Source organism: Camelus dromedarius, chromosome 15, assembly GCF_036321535.1.
Source record: "Camelus dromedarius isolate mCamDro1 chromosome 15, mCamDro1.pat, whole genome shotgun sequence".
NCBI lineage: Eukaryota > Metazoa > Chordata > Mammalia > Artiodactyla > Camelidae > Camelus > Camelus dromedarius.
In genome coordinates this window covers 47,839,380-47,853,776 of record NC_087450.1, presented here as the reverse complement: position 1 = coordinate 47,853,776, position 14,397 = coordinate 47,839,380, and the positions used below count along the sequence as shown (strand labels likewise).

General features: G+C 32.0%; 1 protein-coding gene across 3 annotated transcripts in view; it reads right to left on the bottom strand.

Annotated features, from left to right (window-relative positions):
- Positions 1-14,397, bottom strand: part of ATAD2B (ATPase family AAA domain containing 2B) — a 141,499-nt gene that overhangs the window by 35,104 nt on the left and 91,998 nt on the right. For all 3 annotated transcript variants that reach the window (XM_031466652.2, XM_010992935.3, XM_031466651.2), the window contains one exon: positions 9,644-9,829. In XM_031466652.2, the coding sequence (XP_031322512.1) occupies positions 9,644-9,829 (186 nt within the window). The remainder of the gene's footprint in view (positions 1-9,643; positions 9,830-14,397) is intronic.

The window sequence follows — 14,397 nt, the reverse complement described above, 5'->3', positions numbered from 1 at the left end:
AGTTAAGGTTAACCTAGTCTTAGGCTACGCTGTTGAGTGGTTCAACCCCACGGACTAAACAAGAATGGAAGAGTGACACAGTTGCCCAAGTCATTAATAAATTATACTATAATATAAAAAAGGATAGCTGATTCTAACAGTCAGATGGCAACAATCTCAAAAGGCTTCTGCGTAAGAGCTGAAAAATAATTACCTAGAGTCTACAACAGAGAGCTGGGAGGATGCTAACAACCCTGCCTTCTCTTACCCTGTTTCTGTGTAATTTCCTGTCCACTGACTTCCCTTCCCAGGCTTTTTCCCTACCAAGTCTATTCCACTGTATCCTTTGGAATCCTGGTTTCACTGCAGATAAACTATACCTTTGATCTCATCATAGAATGCTCCACAATGACACCACCACCTTCTATGCAAAACTCCCAAGCAAAATAAGCCAGTCATGCTCATATCCCTCAGTTTTGTCCAGTCAGTGACAACCATATCTCTTTTGTTTGCCTGCTCTATGAAGACTTTGACCTCAGATGCTCCCCTTGCAAGACATGCTGTTTAAATCCACATTTGCCTACAAAATTTATTTAATTTATATGTGTTTCGAGAAGGTCTGTTTCCTATCTCTAGACACAAAACTACCTGAGAAGAGAATTTGTGTTTTCCTACACCTACCACAGCGCCTAGTACATAGTTATGCTATATAAACATGTACTGAATGAGTAAAGCTTGTGATTTTTGTTCCCCAGCCCACATCAAATTGGAAACTGCAAAAAAAAAAAAAAAAAAAAAAAAAAGGACAAGGTCACTAAATATGGAAGGAAGTACCAACAATGACAGTGTGGAAAGACAATTAAAATTCAAGACATCAGATGCTAGTCCAAATTTAGGCACATATTTCTGGCAAACTTTGGATAATCCATTCAATTTTTCATGTCTAACTACTCACTGAATTGAAGAATTTCTTAAATATTATTTTAATCTATCTTTGTAACAATAAGGTACATAGGAGTTTCTCATTTTACAGATGAGAAAACTTGGGCTTGGAAAGGTTTAACTACCTGGCTTAAAGTCACAAAGTGAATAAAGAGAGATGACTAGATTTTATAAGCACTAAAGGCCTTTGCCAGCTCTAAAATTCTAAGATAGAGAAGAAACAATCAATGAATGAAAAGCAGCCATCAGAATTCATCATTTGGATAGGAAATTATTTACCTCAAAACTCAAAATGAAATCCTTTAAGAGCTTATATAAAATTTCACCTTGTGACTTTCCGTTTTTTCTTTTGAAGTGGTATACCTTCATGTATAATTCACTCCAACCCTTTGATCTATACTTTGCTGGCCTTTATTTGAAAGTTCTGGCAAGTAAATTTACCACTAAATACCCATTATGTGCCAAATATCATGCCAGACACTGCAGTTATAAACTTGAAGGAAATATGCTTACTTCCTGCTGTCAAGGATCTTAAATCTCATAAGAAAGCATTGTACCTTACCAGAAGCGTTAATAACAGAGGTAGTGAAACATGCAAAGGGCTGGGGTGAAGAGACATTAGATATAGCAGAAAATGCCAACATTAACTGGGTCTTGAAAAATAAACAGAATGCAGTACCACAGAAGTACCAGGATTTTGTTCAAGGGTAGCAAAACATTTAATTTCAGTTTCAAATATTCTTCCATCTGATCATTTTTAACATTGTGTTGAACTTTGTGAATACAAAAACATACCAAGAGCAAGTCTACAATAATCTCCTGATCTTCTTGCCAGGTTATTACTAACAGCTTATTTTTCTTTAAATTTACCCCTAACTTAATTTTCTGACATACCCAGCCTCAAACTTCATGCTCCAACAAGTAAAGCCTCGTGTAATTCCCTGAGCAAATCACATTCTCTTTCACACTGGTTCATAATGGTCTTTATATATGCTATTCACTCCTTTCTCAAAAGTTTTTTAACTCTCCGCTTAAGCTGATGCTTTCCGGGTGCTGCTCTGACTTTCCCAGATAAATTTAGACATACCTTCTACTATCTCTCGTTAAACTTTTTTTAAGTTCAATCATTTTTAGTAAATTAATTCAGTTGGGCAACCACCACAAATCAGTTTTAGAATATTTTCACTACCTCCAAAAAGTTCCCTTGTGCCCATCTGCAGTCAATCCACACTCACACTCCAAGCCAACAACAACTGATTTGGTTTCTGTGTCTAGAGATTCGTCCCCTCTAGAAATTGCATATATTGAGAACAATTAGTCTTTTGTGTATGGCTTCTCTCACTTTTACCATAAAAAACTGAAGATCATTCACACTGTAGAATGTATCAGTAGTTCATTCCACTTATTGCTGAATAATATTTCACTCTATGTATACATACAACATTTTGTTTCACCAATCACCAATTAATACTTGGGTTGTTTCCACTATGATGAATAATACCAGTAGGAACTTTCACATACAAATCTTCATATAAACATATGTTTATATTTCCCTGGTGTAGTTACCTAGGAGTAGAAATGCTGAGTCACATCACAAGTTTATGTCTAACATTTTAAGAACTGCCAACTTTTCCAAAGTGGCTACATCATTTTACAATTCCACCAGCAGTATACAAGGATTCAAGTTTCTCTACATTCTTGTCAACACTTGGTATTGTCTGTCTTTGTGATTACAGCTATCCTAGTGGATGTGTAGTGGTATCTCATTCCTTAATGACTAATTATACTTGGTATCTTTTCTCATGTTTATTAGCCCGAGAATATAAATACTCCTTGATAAAACGTCTATTAAATCCTTAGCCCATTTTTAAATTGTAGTTTTCTTTTTAAATTCAGTTGTGGTAAAACAGTCATAACAATTTGCCATTTTAACAGTTTTAAACTGTACTGTCTGTAGCATTAAGTATACTCACATTGTTATGCAATTATCACTACCTATCTACTTCCAGAACCATTTCATCCTTCCCAACTGAAATTCTACCCATTAAACACTAACTCCTCATACTCTCCCTTGCCCCAACCCGTGTCAACCACCATTCTACTTTCTGTCTCCATGAATCTGACTACTCTTACGAATCTTGTATAAGAGGAATCATATTTGTCCTTTTGTAACTGGCTCATATCATTTAGTATACAGTCCTCAGGCTAACCCATGTTGTAGTTACTCAAGCTGTAGAATATGTCAAAATTTCCTTCCTTTTTAAAGCTAAACAATTTACATTGTATGTATGTCCCACACTATGCTTATCGGTTCATCGGTTGATGGATACCTATATTGTTTCTATATGTTGGCTATTGTGAATAATGCTGCCATGAACATGAGTATACAAATATGTTTGAATCCCTACTTGCAATTCTTTGGGTACATACCCAGAAGTGCAACTGCTGGATCACATAGTAATTTTGCTTAATTCTTTAAAGAATCAGCAAAATACACTTATTTTCAACAGAGGCTGCACAATTTTACATTCCCACCAGCAATGCAGAAGGGTTCCAATTTCTTCATATCTTGACTAACACCTTATTTTCTGTTTTTATGACAACAGTAATCCTATTGAGTATAAAGTAGTATCTCAATGTGGTTTTGATTTGTAGTTCCCTAATGATTAGTGATGTTCAGTATCTTTTCATGTGCTTTACTGCCATTTTAGCATCTCCTGTGGAGAAAAATCTATTCAAGTACTTTGTCCATTTCTAAATTGGTTGTTTGGGGGTTTTTTGTTGTTGTTGAGTTGTAGGAGTTCTTTATATACTCTGGGTATCAATCCCTTATAAAATATGTGATTTGCAAATACTTTATCGCATTCAGTGGGTTGTCTTTTCACTCTGTCAATAGTACCCCTTTAATATACAAAAGTTTTTAATTTTGATGAAGTCTAATTTATCTATTCTTTCCTTTGTTACCTGTATAACTGTTGTCATATCCAAGAAATTATTGCCAAATCCAATGTCATGGAGATTTCCCCTTATGTCCTTCTCTAAGAGTTTTATAGTTTTAGGTCTTACAATCCATTTTGAGTTAGTTTTTTGCATATGTGTAAGTTAAGGGTCCAAATTTTTTTTTTTTTTTGTATGTGAACATCCAGCTTTCCCAGCACCATTAGTTGAAAAGACCATCCTTTCCCCAATGAATGGTATTCACACTCTTCTTGAAAATCATTTGATGTAGTCTTATTATCACACTGAAAGAGTTCTTTATACAATCTGGATGTAAGTCTTACCAGATACATGATTTGACAAATTTGAAATATTTTCTCCCAGTCTGTGGCTTGTTTTTTCATTCTCTTAATGGTGTCTTTTAAAGAGTAAAAGGTTTTAATTTTGGTAAAGTTCACTTTATCAAATTTTTCTTTTATGGATCATGCTTTTATATTTTATACTATCACAGCACTTCTACTATATTATATTTTCCAAGTCTCTCTTCTCTCTAAATGTTTAAATTCTTAGAGAACAGTGGCTATCTAGGTTTTCACCTATTTTATTTCATTCAACAAAAATTTACTATACTAGCAATACATATGTGTGTATATATATATAAATCTATGTGTGATTTGTGTACATACAGAAATTGCGTTAGGTAGTTAGACACTGTGAACGGAAGAGTGAAGAGAAGAGACACTGTCTTAAATTCAGACTTATTAGTACATTACGCTGCACAGAACAGGCAATACGTTTTTGATGAATGAACAATGATCTTAACTTGATGAATACAAAACCTCATTTCCCTAACCACTCATCAGCCTAAGCATCACAATATGAAGAAACTGTCTCTCTGCAGTTTTAGTATAGGGCAGTATAGGTGCACGAAATTTGGAATCAGACAAACCTGCTCCACCACTAGCTATAAGACCCTAGGTAAGTTACTTTACCCCCTGTTGGCATCAGTGTCTTCATCTGTCAAATGGGAAAACAATACTTTTCTCACTGGACAGTTAAAAACTTACGTTAGTTAATATATATTATTAGCCTATACAGTGCCTGGCACACAGCTACATAAACAGCAGCAATTCTTTCATTAGCAAATCTTCTTGTTTTACCTTATTTAATAAAATGTTAGAGTTGTTAGTTTCCAGTTTTGAAGGTAGAGTTTATGCAACCTCTGAAACGGGGAAAATTAATGGTTTAAAAACTCAAAATCTCAAAGAGAAAAGATGTGGAAAATCAGGTCAGAAAAGAGCCTAAGATGGTTTTCATAAATAAAATTTTCTTTCCTCAAAACAAAACAGGTATACAATCTATTAAAAATAAAAATTAACATTTTACATACCTTAAAATAGTATAATTCATGTTCATTTACAACCCTTTTTTTAATTAAAAAAAAAAACAACTTGGGAGGCATGCCTTCCTCTTAAATTTTAAGAATCGTAATATTGTTTTACAACCAAAATATTAACACTAAGATATTTCTCTTGTACATATGATCATTCAACTGAGTTTTCAATGCCCCTACCTGATGTTTCTACTTGTTATTGGTTTTTACTTCCTAGGTTCCACCATAAACTGAGAAACACAAAATGACACCAAATACTGAGATGACAAAATGCTGTATGAAATCTTTACTTTCATCAGTGTAGCTGAGGAGGTATTTCTTTAAAATTCATTTCCAATATACTGAATTATATCATTCTGAGCCTGCCCACAATAATTTAATACCAAAGTACACACTGTGAATCTCTACAGGAATTTAAGTGCAATTCTTTCTGACCAAAATCTGCTTTCCTTTTCCAAATATTTCTACTTCTATATGCTTTCTTGTTTAAAAGTCTCTTTTTAATGTTCAACCTTTTTTGTAATTCTCCTGAAGAGAAATAACTTTTGCAATTCTCATATATCTCAAGTAAAATTCTTCAACTATTCTCAGAAAAAGTCTTTAGAGTCCACAGAAGTAGATTTTACTTAAACTAAAATGTTACAAAAAAAAAAAAAGGAATGACATTGGGCACGAGTTATCTAAAGCCTATGTGGTGATTCAATGGTTACTTCCTTTTTTTCATACAGCAAACATTCACTAAGCAATTCCAGTGTGTCAGGAAAGTAAAGGGCAGTAAGACAGTTCCATACTCTCAAAGAGCTCATGGTCTAGGTCAAAAATTCTCAAACATTTTGATCTCAGGACCTTACTAAACTCTTAAAAATTACTCAAGAACCTAAAAGAGCTTTTGTTTATGTGGGTTATACCTGTCAATATTTAAATATTAAAAATTAAAACTAAGAACTTTCCGAATTACATATTCACTTAAAGCTCATTACATGTTAACATTTAAAAATACATTCTTCTGAAAGATCTATTTTTCCAAAATATGTTCTTTTGAAAGATCTATTTTTCTAAAATATAAAATATATATAAAATAAAATTTAGTGAGAAAAGTGGCATTGTTTTCCATGTCTTCAAATCTCTTTAATGTCTGGCTTAAGGAAAAACAACTGGATTCTCATTTTCTGCTTCTGCATTCAACCTGTTACAATAATGTTGTTCTGACTGACGTATAAAAACTCATATTCAAGAAGATACACTGTTGAGGGAAAAAAAAAATAGAAGTGAGACCAACCCCCGAAAGTCTTATAGGGCTCACAAGGATCATTGGACCATACTTTGAAAACAGGGAGTCTAGAGCAATGACTTCCAATTTTTTTTTCATCAAACACCTCATCAGTAAAAAATTTGAAAATATTCCCTCCAGTATATGCATATTTATTTAAACATACTATTCTACTAATACTACTATTTCTATTATAAAACATTATACATAAAATATTTAATACAAAAAATTAAAATGAATAGAAGTTCTGATGTTTTTCTCAATATTCCAACGTACTGTCTTATTTCGAGTACAACTGGAATAGAAGAGACAGAGAGAAATACAGAGGCACATTTATGAGAGAATTCTTTAACTCTAAAAGATGAGATAATCACTTCACCCCACAAAAAGAAGACATTTTTATAGCCTTAATAAAATAACAGTCTCATGATGACTAATTCATTTTTGGCTTTGTTTGTTTTTAAAAACTGAGTAGAGAATAACTTTTCATCTCTGAATGAGTTTATTTTCTGATGAAAATAGTAGCATTTATTATAGAAGACTTAAAAAACAGGTAAGAAAACAAAAATTACTATAATCTTAAGACTCAGAAATAATTACTATTTAATATCTCTATTAATAGTTACATATAAATGGTTTTATATATATATTAAAAAAACATTCAAACATCTTTTCATGACATTAAATGTTTTCTACATCAGTATTTTTTTAATAGTCCTGTGTTTCATGGAATAACTCTACTGTGACCTAATCAGTCCCCTATTATAGGACATTTAGATAGTTTCCAACCCATGAAGAAAGGCTATGATAAAGGCTTGTATTTTTTTATGTTGTCTATGTTGTGTCTGTGTTTGTCCATGAATTATATTTGCCTATTCAGTAGGCTAAAATCTGGATCTTACTGTTATTCTAACCTACCAGTGTATTTTCTTAAATACGCTGTAGTAACTAATCATTTCTTTCTTCTAGAATCACTTAGTTTTTTGCTACCCACTGTCTACTTCATTACTTCCATAGAGCTGGCACCTTGCTAACCTACAGTTACTTGGTCTGCAATTCTCCGTGCTCTTTATTCATTCACTAAATATTTATCAGTATATGCTAAGTATAATTCACCACTATCTCAGTTTGTGACCTAAATAAAGCAATATTCTAATGGCAAAGCTGAAATTAAAATGAAAGGCTTGGGGGCAGAGGAGGCTTTCTAAAAAATTAGTGGAAAACATATTATGTAATCAGTAGTCTGAGAAAATTCCCATAATCTTCACCCTACAGATGTGAATATCCATGATAACTTAAGTGACTGCTTGATTAATAAGGGCAAAGAATACAGAAGACAAAAGTGGGAAGGGGGGTGCTGAAATTTCAGGATTCAATGCTAATGTATTTCTAATATTTTAGCTACTAATTAAGGGTACTGGTAAACAAATAATTTTAAAAGCCTACTAACTAGTAGGCTTTTTTAATCCACTAAAAATTATGACAACATTGAAAATGTGTATGATGCAATGTTAGTTCTAAAAAACTAAACCACCAATAAAATCACACATGCCAATAGACAAGAATAAGCAAAATTAAAACTACCATATCAAGAAGACAGGTTCAAGATAAACACAGGTTTATACTGTAGAGCACAGGGAACTATATTCAATCTCTTGTAGTAACTTAGGGCGAAAAAATATGAAAACAAATATATGTATGTTCCTATATGACTGAAGCATTGTGCTGTACACCAGAAATTGACACATTATAAACTGACTATACTTCAATTAACAGTATATTTAAAAAAAAAGAAGACAGGTTCACTAAGACTTTTATTTATACATTTTTCAAACAATATAAGGAAAATTCAGGTAAGTATATATTCCTAACTAAAACCCTTAATTATTCCGGTTTTTCTTTATATTTTATAAAATTATAATAAAATTAGTTAACAGTGAAGATCTAATTTTAAAAAGTGGCTCCTAGGTAATGTCCAGGTTCAGTCTATTCTTCTAAATTAATTTCAAGTGCAATCGTACTTTATAATACTAATATAATACCAAACATTTTATAGCTCTGTGATTTCCAAAATAAATTCACATATATTGCCTTGCACCAACAAGCCAGTCTGTTATTATCCACATTTTGTAGATGAAGAAACTGAGGCTATTCTAGGTTCAAACATTTACCCAAGATCAAAAGACATATAAGTCAGTACCATGGTTTTCCTGACTCTTACTACATATGTCTTTCCACTAAACTTTACTGCCCCTGTGATTAAAAAAAAATTTCTGATTAATGGTCTCCAAATAATACCAGACTCTGAATAACAGAAAAGAACTATTCTACATTTAATATACTTTTCTTACAAGAGTAGTAAGTTGTACAGATCTTTAGCAAGACAGATAACAAACACTGAAACAGAATGAAAAAGCCTGGTAAACAAACATCTGAATTATAACATTCTACATAATCAAGATTTATATTATAGCATCTGAAATATGTAAATCTTTTTATAAGAACTGTGTTGCCTGGGCAAATTACTTGTAAGCATTTCTAAAGGAGATTATTTCAAAACCTAGTAAGCACAGAATGTTAAAATAATTTTTAAAAAACCAATTTCATTCATATGAGCTGATCTACTAATTTTTTCGGAAACAACTGCGATTTTTACCTCAGATTCTACTAATTAAATGAGTTAGATTTGAATTCAAAAGCTAAATAATAGATTTGAAAAATATGCACAGTCATAATAATATTCAACTTAACATGATGTTACCAATGAAAGAGCTGAAAGGTCAAATCCCACCAAATAATCTAACAAATGGTAAGAATGAGGATAGTTAGAACTGACGATAATACGGCTAAGATCATATTAGTAGGTACTGTACATACGTTGGGGTCCAGTCAAAGCAAGAATTCTCTCAGTACTCACAACATGAGGAATACATCAAAATATATATCAAAAAAGAAACTGAAATTTAAAACATTAACTAAAGTCACATAGCTAATAAGTGGTACAACCAAGGCATGAACCTTGACAGTATTGATTTTATAATAACTAAAATGTGTCAAATTTATAAGGTCAGCTATTTTAAAACAATATAATAAAAAAAGATAAATATTTCATCAGTTCTTACCTCTTCAGGCAGTTCACTGTACATAGTTTCAGAGGTAGACAATAAAAATATGGGTGAAAATGATGGTATATCTTGCAGCAAAGTCAGAAAAGTTGCTCTCACAGTTTCACTGACAGCTTCCCACCAATCACCAATGTGAGGCATATAAACAATACTAGGTACTGTTCTTCGAGCTTCACGAAAAATCTAATTAAGGAAAGAACTAGCATTAAAAATTTAAATAGATATTATTCTAAAGTCTACACAGTAACTCCCAAATACATAAAATGTGTCAGGCCTGTTACTGTAATTATTTTCAGCTCTGATATTTAAGTTGTTCAAGATTTTACACACAAGACTTACATACAGCTTCTATCTATCCTTATCCCACCTAAAAAAAGGAATATGTTTTGTTATTTTATTATTTCTATTCAGTATATATTAATAGTATAAAGGCATCAAATTGCTCCACTTATATATCATGTAAATAAAGCAAAACACCACTACAAAATATGCTGCAAATAAAGAGATAAGCATGCACCTGTATGTCACCCACGTCAGAGTGACTATCAGTAAGCACAAAGAAGAAAAGGAAGACATAGTTTACATGTTCCTGCACAATGCCTAAAATCACTCAACATACGAATGAAGTATTTTAATCAAGATGTACCACCCTAGGGCTTAAAATTAATGAACTACCTGCTGACCACTTGTTTAGCTCCTATTACCTTAATTCAATCTTCTATAAAACAGTCACAAAATACCCTTAATCTTTAAAGAGCAAAAAATGAATTAGCAAAAAGCTATGAGACACTCTCACTTCAGAAAATACAAAATTTAAAGTTTCCTCAGGTGTTCAAAAGAATTGTAACTATAGCTTCAGTCACAGTCTGCCAACACATGCCAATGAAGACCAGGTTGGCTATTAAGCTGCCAAACAGAACTGCTGCCCTTTACATAAAAGCCAACAACTGCTCAATAACCCATCAACAAATTCTCACAGGTTAATATGACATCTCTGCAGTACTTTTAACAAGTGTAAGAATAAGTGTAAAAATCTTTCTTCAATGTAATTTGAGAATTCTACTCCTAAAATTGTCTACTATTTTAAACATATTCAATTAACCTATGTAATATGCAAAATACAGAAAAAAGAATTAATCTTTTAAATGATTAGGATTATTAGAAACATTCCTCCTAAGATTCAAAAGGATTGTTTTCTTTAATAAGTAAGTCTACCACTTCCATGAATTTTTAAAATACTATACTTTCTACAGCTTTAAATCTCCTGTGTAAAATAAAATGTATGGCCAATTTAATAGTAAGTCAAATGAAAGATGCTCAAATAAAATTTCCCCCCAAATTGGAAATGTAGACATTATGATCATTCACATCAAAATATTTGCTCCTTCCCTTCCTTTAATATTTGCATATCCACCAATCCAGAACAGTTGTACAATACAACTCCTTCAGGACTCTCAAATTTTAACCTTTTCTGCAAACATGAACTCTCTTATCCAGGATCCTGAAAATTCAAGAATTACTGTTTTCCAAAGTTCTTGTAGAATATTTTGTAGAATACTCATAAGAGAAAAACAAGCATAAATATTGGCAAAGGAAGGAACCACACAGGAGCACAAAGGCAAGAGAGGCATTTGATTTCAAAAATAAAAAAATCACAAGCCACCCAAATCAGGCATTTGGTATGTGGAAGACAGTGACCAATGCCTACTGTTGCTTTCCAGCTCCATTCTGTACTGGTAAAAATAGGGGAAGTCAGAAGGGAGAGCAAGGTAATTATATGAAAAAGACTAATAAGCTACATAGCTTACTGGGAAACACCGCAAAACTACCTAACTAATTCAGCCATGCAAGTTACCACATGCCCAGGGAGAGATGAGAAACATGCCTTTTTGAAAAAATTAAATTTTGCCTTGCATTCTACTATTTGTAGGTTAGGTTTTCTAGGAGTACGTGTTGAGAACATCTAGCTGCTAACAAGTATCAAAGAATATGGGCAAAGCAACAGATGGTTAAGTGATAATAAAAAACTTTACAGTGCCAGAAGGTAAATAATGCATTACTGTAGGTGTTTTAAACTTATCTGCAAGGCTGCCCTAGATGTACAAGCATCACCGACTCTAAAAGAGTTGAGGCTTTTTTTCTATTTTTTCACTCTCTTCATTCAATCTTCTCAAAATCAGCAAATTGAACATCACACTACTGACCGTTTTATTTCCAAAGACTTTAGGAAAATATTTGGATTAACAGAATTTTTGAAATTATATTGAAAAACTTAGAAGGGATAAAAACAGGAAAAAAGTCTAAGACAAATACAGAAAAATTAAAAGGCTCAGGCTTTCTGGCCCATGAATATATAATTACATAGATTGAAAATTAATGTAACTATACGCAATACCAATATCCTCCAAATATTTCCAAAATTTCTCTCCTAAGCCTTTAAAGGAAAAACATCCTTTATTTCTAGAAAAATTTAAAAGCACTACTAAAACAAGTTTCCTTTTTAATTCCTTACTCCATGGTACCTCCAAATACTAAAATAAACTTTAATATTTTCTTTAAAAATAATTGTTTTTGTAATGAAATTTCAAAAAGAATAGAGTCTGAGAATAGTATTTAAAAATTCAGAAAAAGATTTAATCCTATTGTGATTTTTCTATAAAGTAAAACCAGATCTTTAGCAGTTTGCTGGTAACTTTTGAAGTTGTGGAATAACACTCTGTGAAATCAATTAACCAGATATTTCATAGAAGAAAAATAAAGCCTAGTTTTAGTGAAGCGGCAACTGTCTTGGGAACAAGTGATGCCATTTGATAACTAGAAAAATACTCACCTACAGGGTGTCTTGGATTGGTGGATGTGCAAGGTGTAGTAGAAAACAGAAAAACTGTTATAGAGAAAAAAAGACAGTAGGCCAAATTACTGAACCAACCGTTTCAAAATACCTCTGACATGACCAGCACTCTTGCACAAGTAAAATGAACAAACACCAGTGTATGTGAACTGTTCATTTTAATTCTTTAAACAATATACTTCTGGCCTCTTCTTGCCCCAGACATCATAGTCCCTTTATATAACTTTTTTTAAAGTTTCTTGATTAAAAAAATCAAAAACTATTTTCTCTGAATATTAAAGACATGAAAGGCAAAAATCAGGCCATTGAAATTAGAAGTATCCATGCAAGGAAGTACTGATAATATAAATTGCAGCTGTATTTATAAAAGTTCTTATCTCAAAAGCTAAATTTCAAATCAATATTTTAGACGCCAAATTAAAATGTTCAGTGTGTGAAAATTTACTGTATTTTTGTTAAGAATATATAGCCCATAACAAGCCATTTTCGTTAGAAACTGAAAAATAGAATCAACTTAAATACAAATGTGAATGAAGTAAAAAGCTCCAAGCCAGTACAGCTTTCACCCTCCTAAAAGGAGCTATATAAAAAAGAGAAAAACAACATTTTGTCATCAGTAAACTTCAAGAATTTGTCTTGATCATGTTACAGTATTATGAATGTGCTAAAATTATATAAAATATAGATAAAATAAATATCTTGGGAGCTAAAATATTCTCAAATTTTATAAAAATTAAAAAGCACTATTTAAATAAGTTTATTTTAATAAACTTTTAAATCATGCTATCAAAATATTAAAATAAATACTATATCTGCATTACTGATAACTTTATTCCATAATATCACTTACTCCATTTATGTTCCATTTATCTAAGATTTACTGAGCATCTCTGTGAAAGAAGGCACTGTTTGGGATCTGAAGATAAGGATTCAAGAAATAAAATGCCCAATTTCTTTACAAGCAAATAAAATCAGTATGCTACAAAACACAGCTATACTAGAGTTTCTGAACAAAGGATGCACATAAATCAACACTTATTGAAAATTAAATCACCCAATTCCTTTTCTGATATTTTCATTGCTAAAAACTTCAATAATTTCAGTAAATGTGATACACTTTGGACCAGGACAATTTAACTTGTTTACAAATCAAAAAAAAAAAAAAAAAAGTAGGTATGGTAAAACACAGATGTGTACCCATGTGCACAAACACAAGAGTGTCCAAAGTATACATAAACTGCTATGGAAATATCCAGAAATCCTTATACACAAATACAAGAGCATCCAAAGTATACACATAGGTAAGTATATTAATTCTTTAATGCTACTTAACTAATACAGATTTCCCCTGAGAATTTCCAGATATAATTTCTTTCCAGGGAAAGAAAAATACTAAAATTTTCACCCCAAGACCTTATTGACCATTCAAAATTACCCATAATACTATACAGTACCCAAACTCCAAGCTTCTGACAGACCATATATAAATTTATCAATTCAACCATATTTTTGTACTAATGAAGAAGATATATAATAAAGTCATCAATCCCTTTTTTCCCAAATTAGTAGAAATAATGTGAGACAAAAAACAGGTGAAAATGTCAGAAAGGGGAATCAAAGATGTTGCTGCTTTTTTTTTTAAGTATGTTAATACAGTAAATCTTCTACTATATATAGATACTAATGTTTCTAGTCTTGTAAGGCTCCATAATTACTTGTGAAGGTAGTGGGACAACCATAAATCTTTCAGACTATACCAGGGTTTTCCATTCTCCTTCCAGAGCCTTTGGGAGACTATGAAATACCCACTAACATACAGACTTACATGCACACACACATACACACACAGTTACTTTATGAACTCTGGCCAACTGTTTCAGTTATGTATGTCGAACTAGAG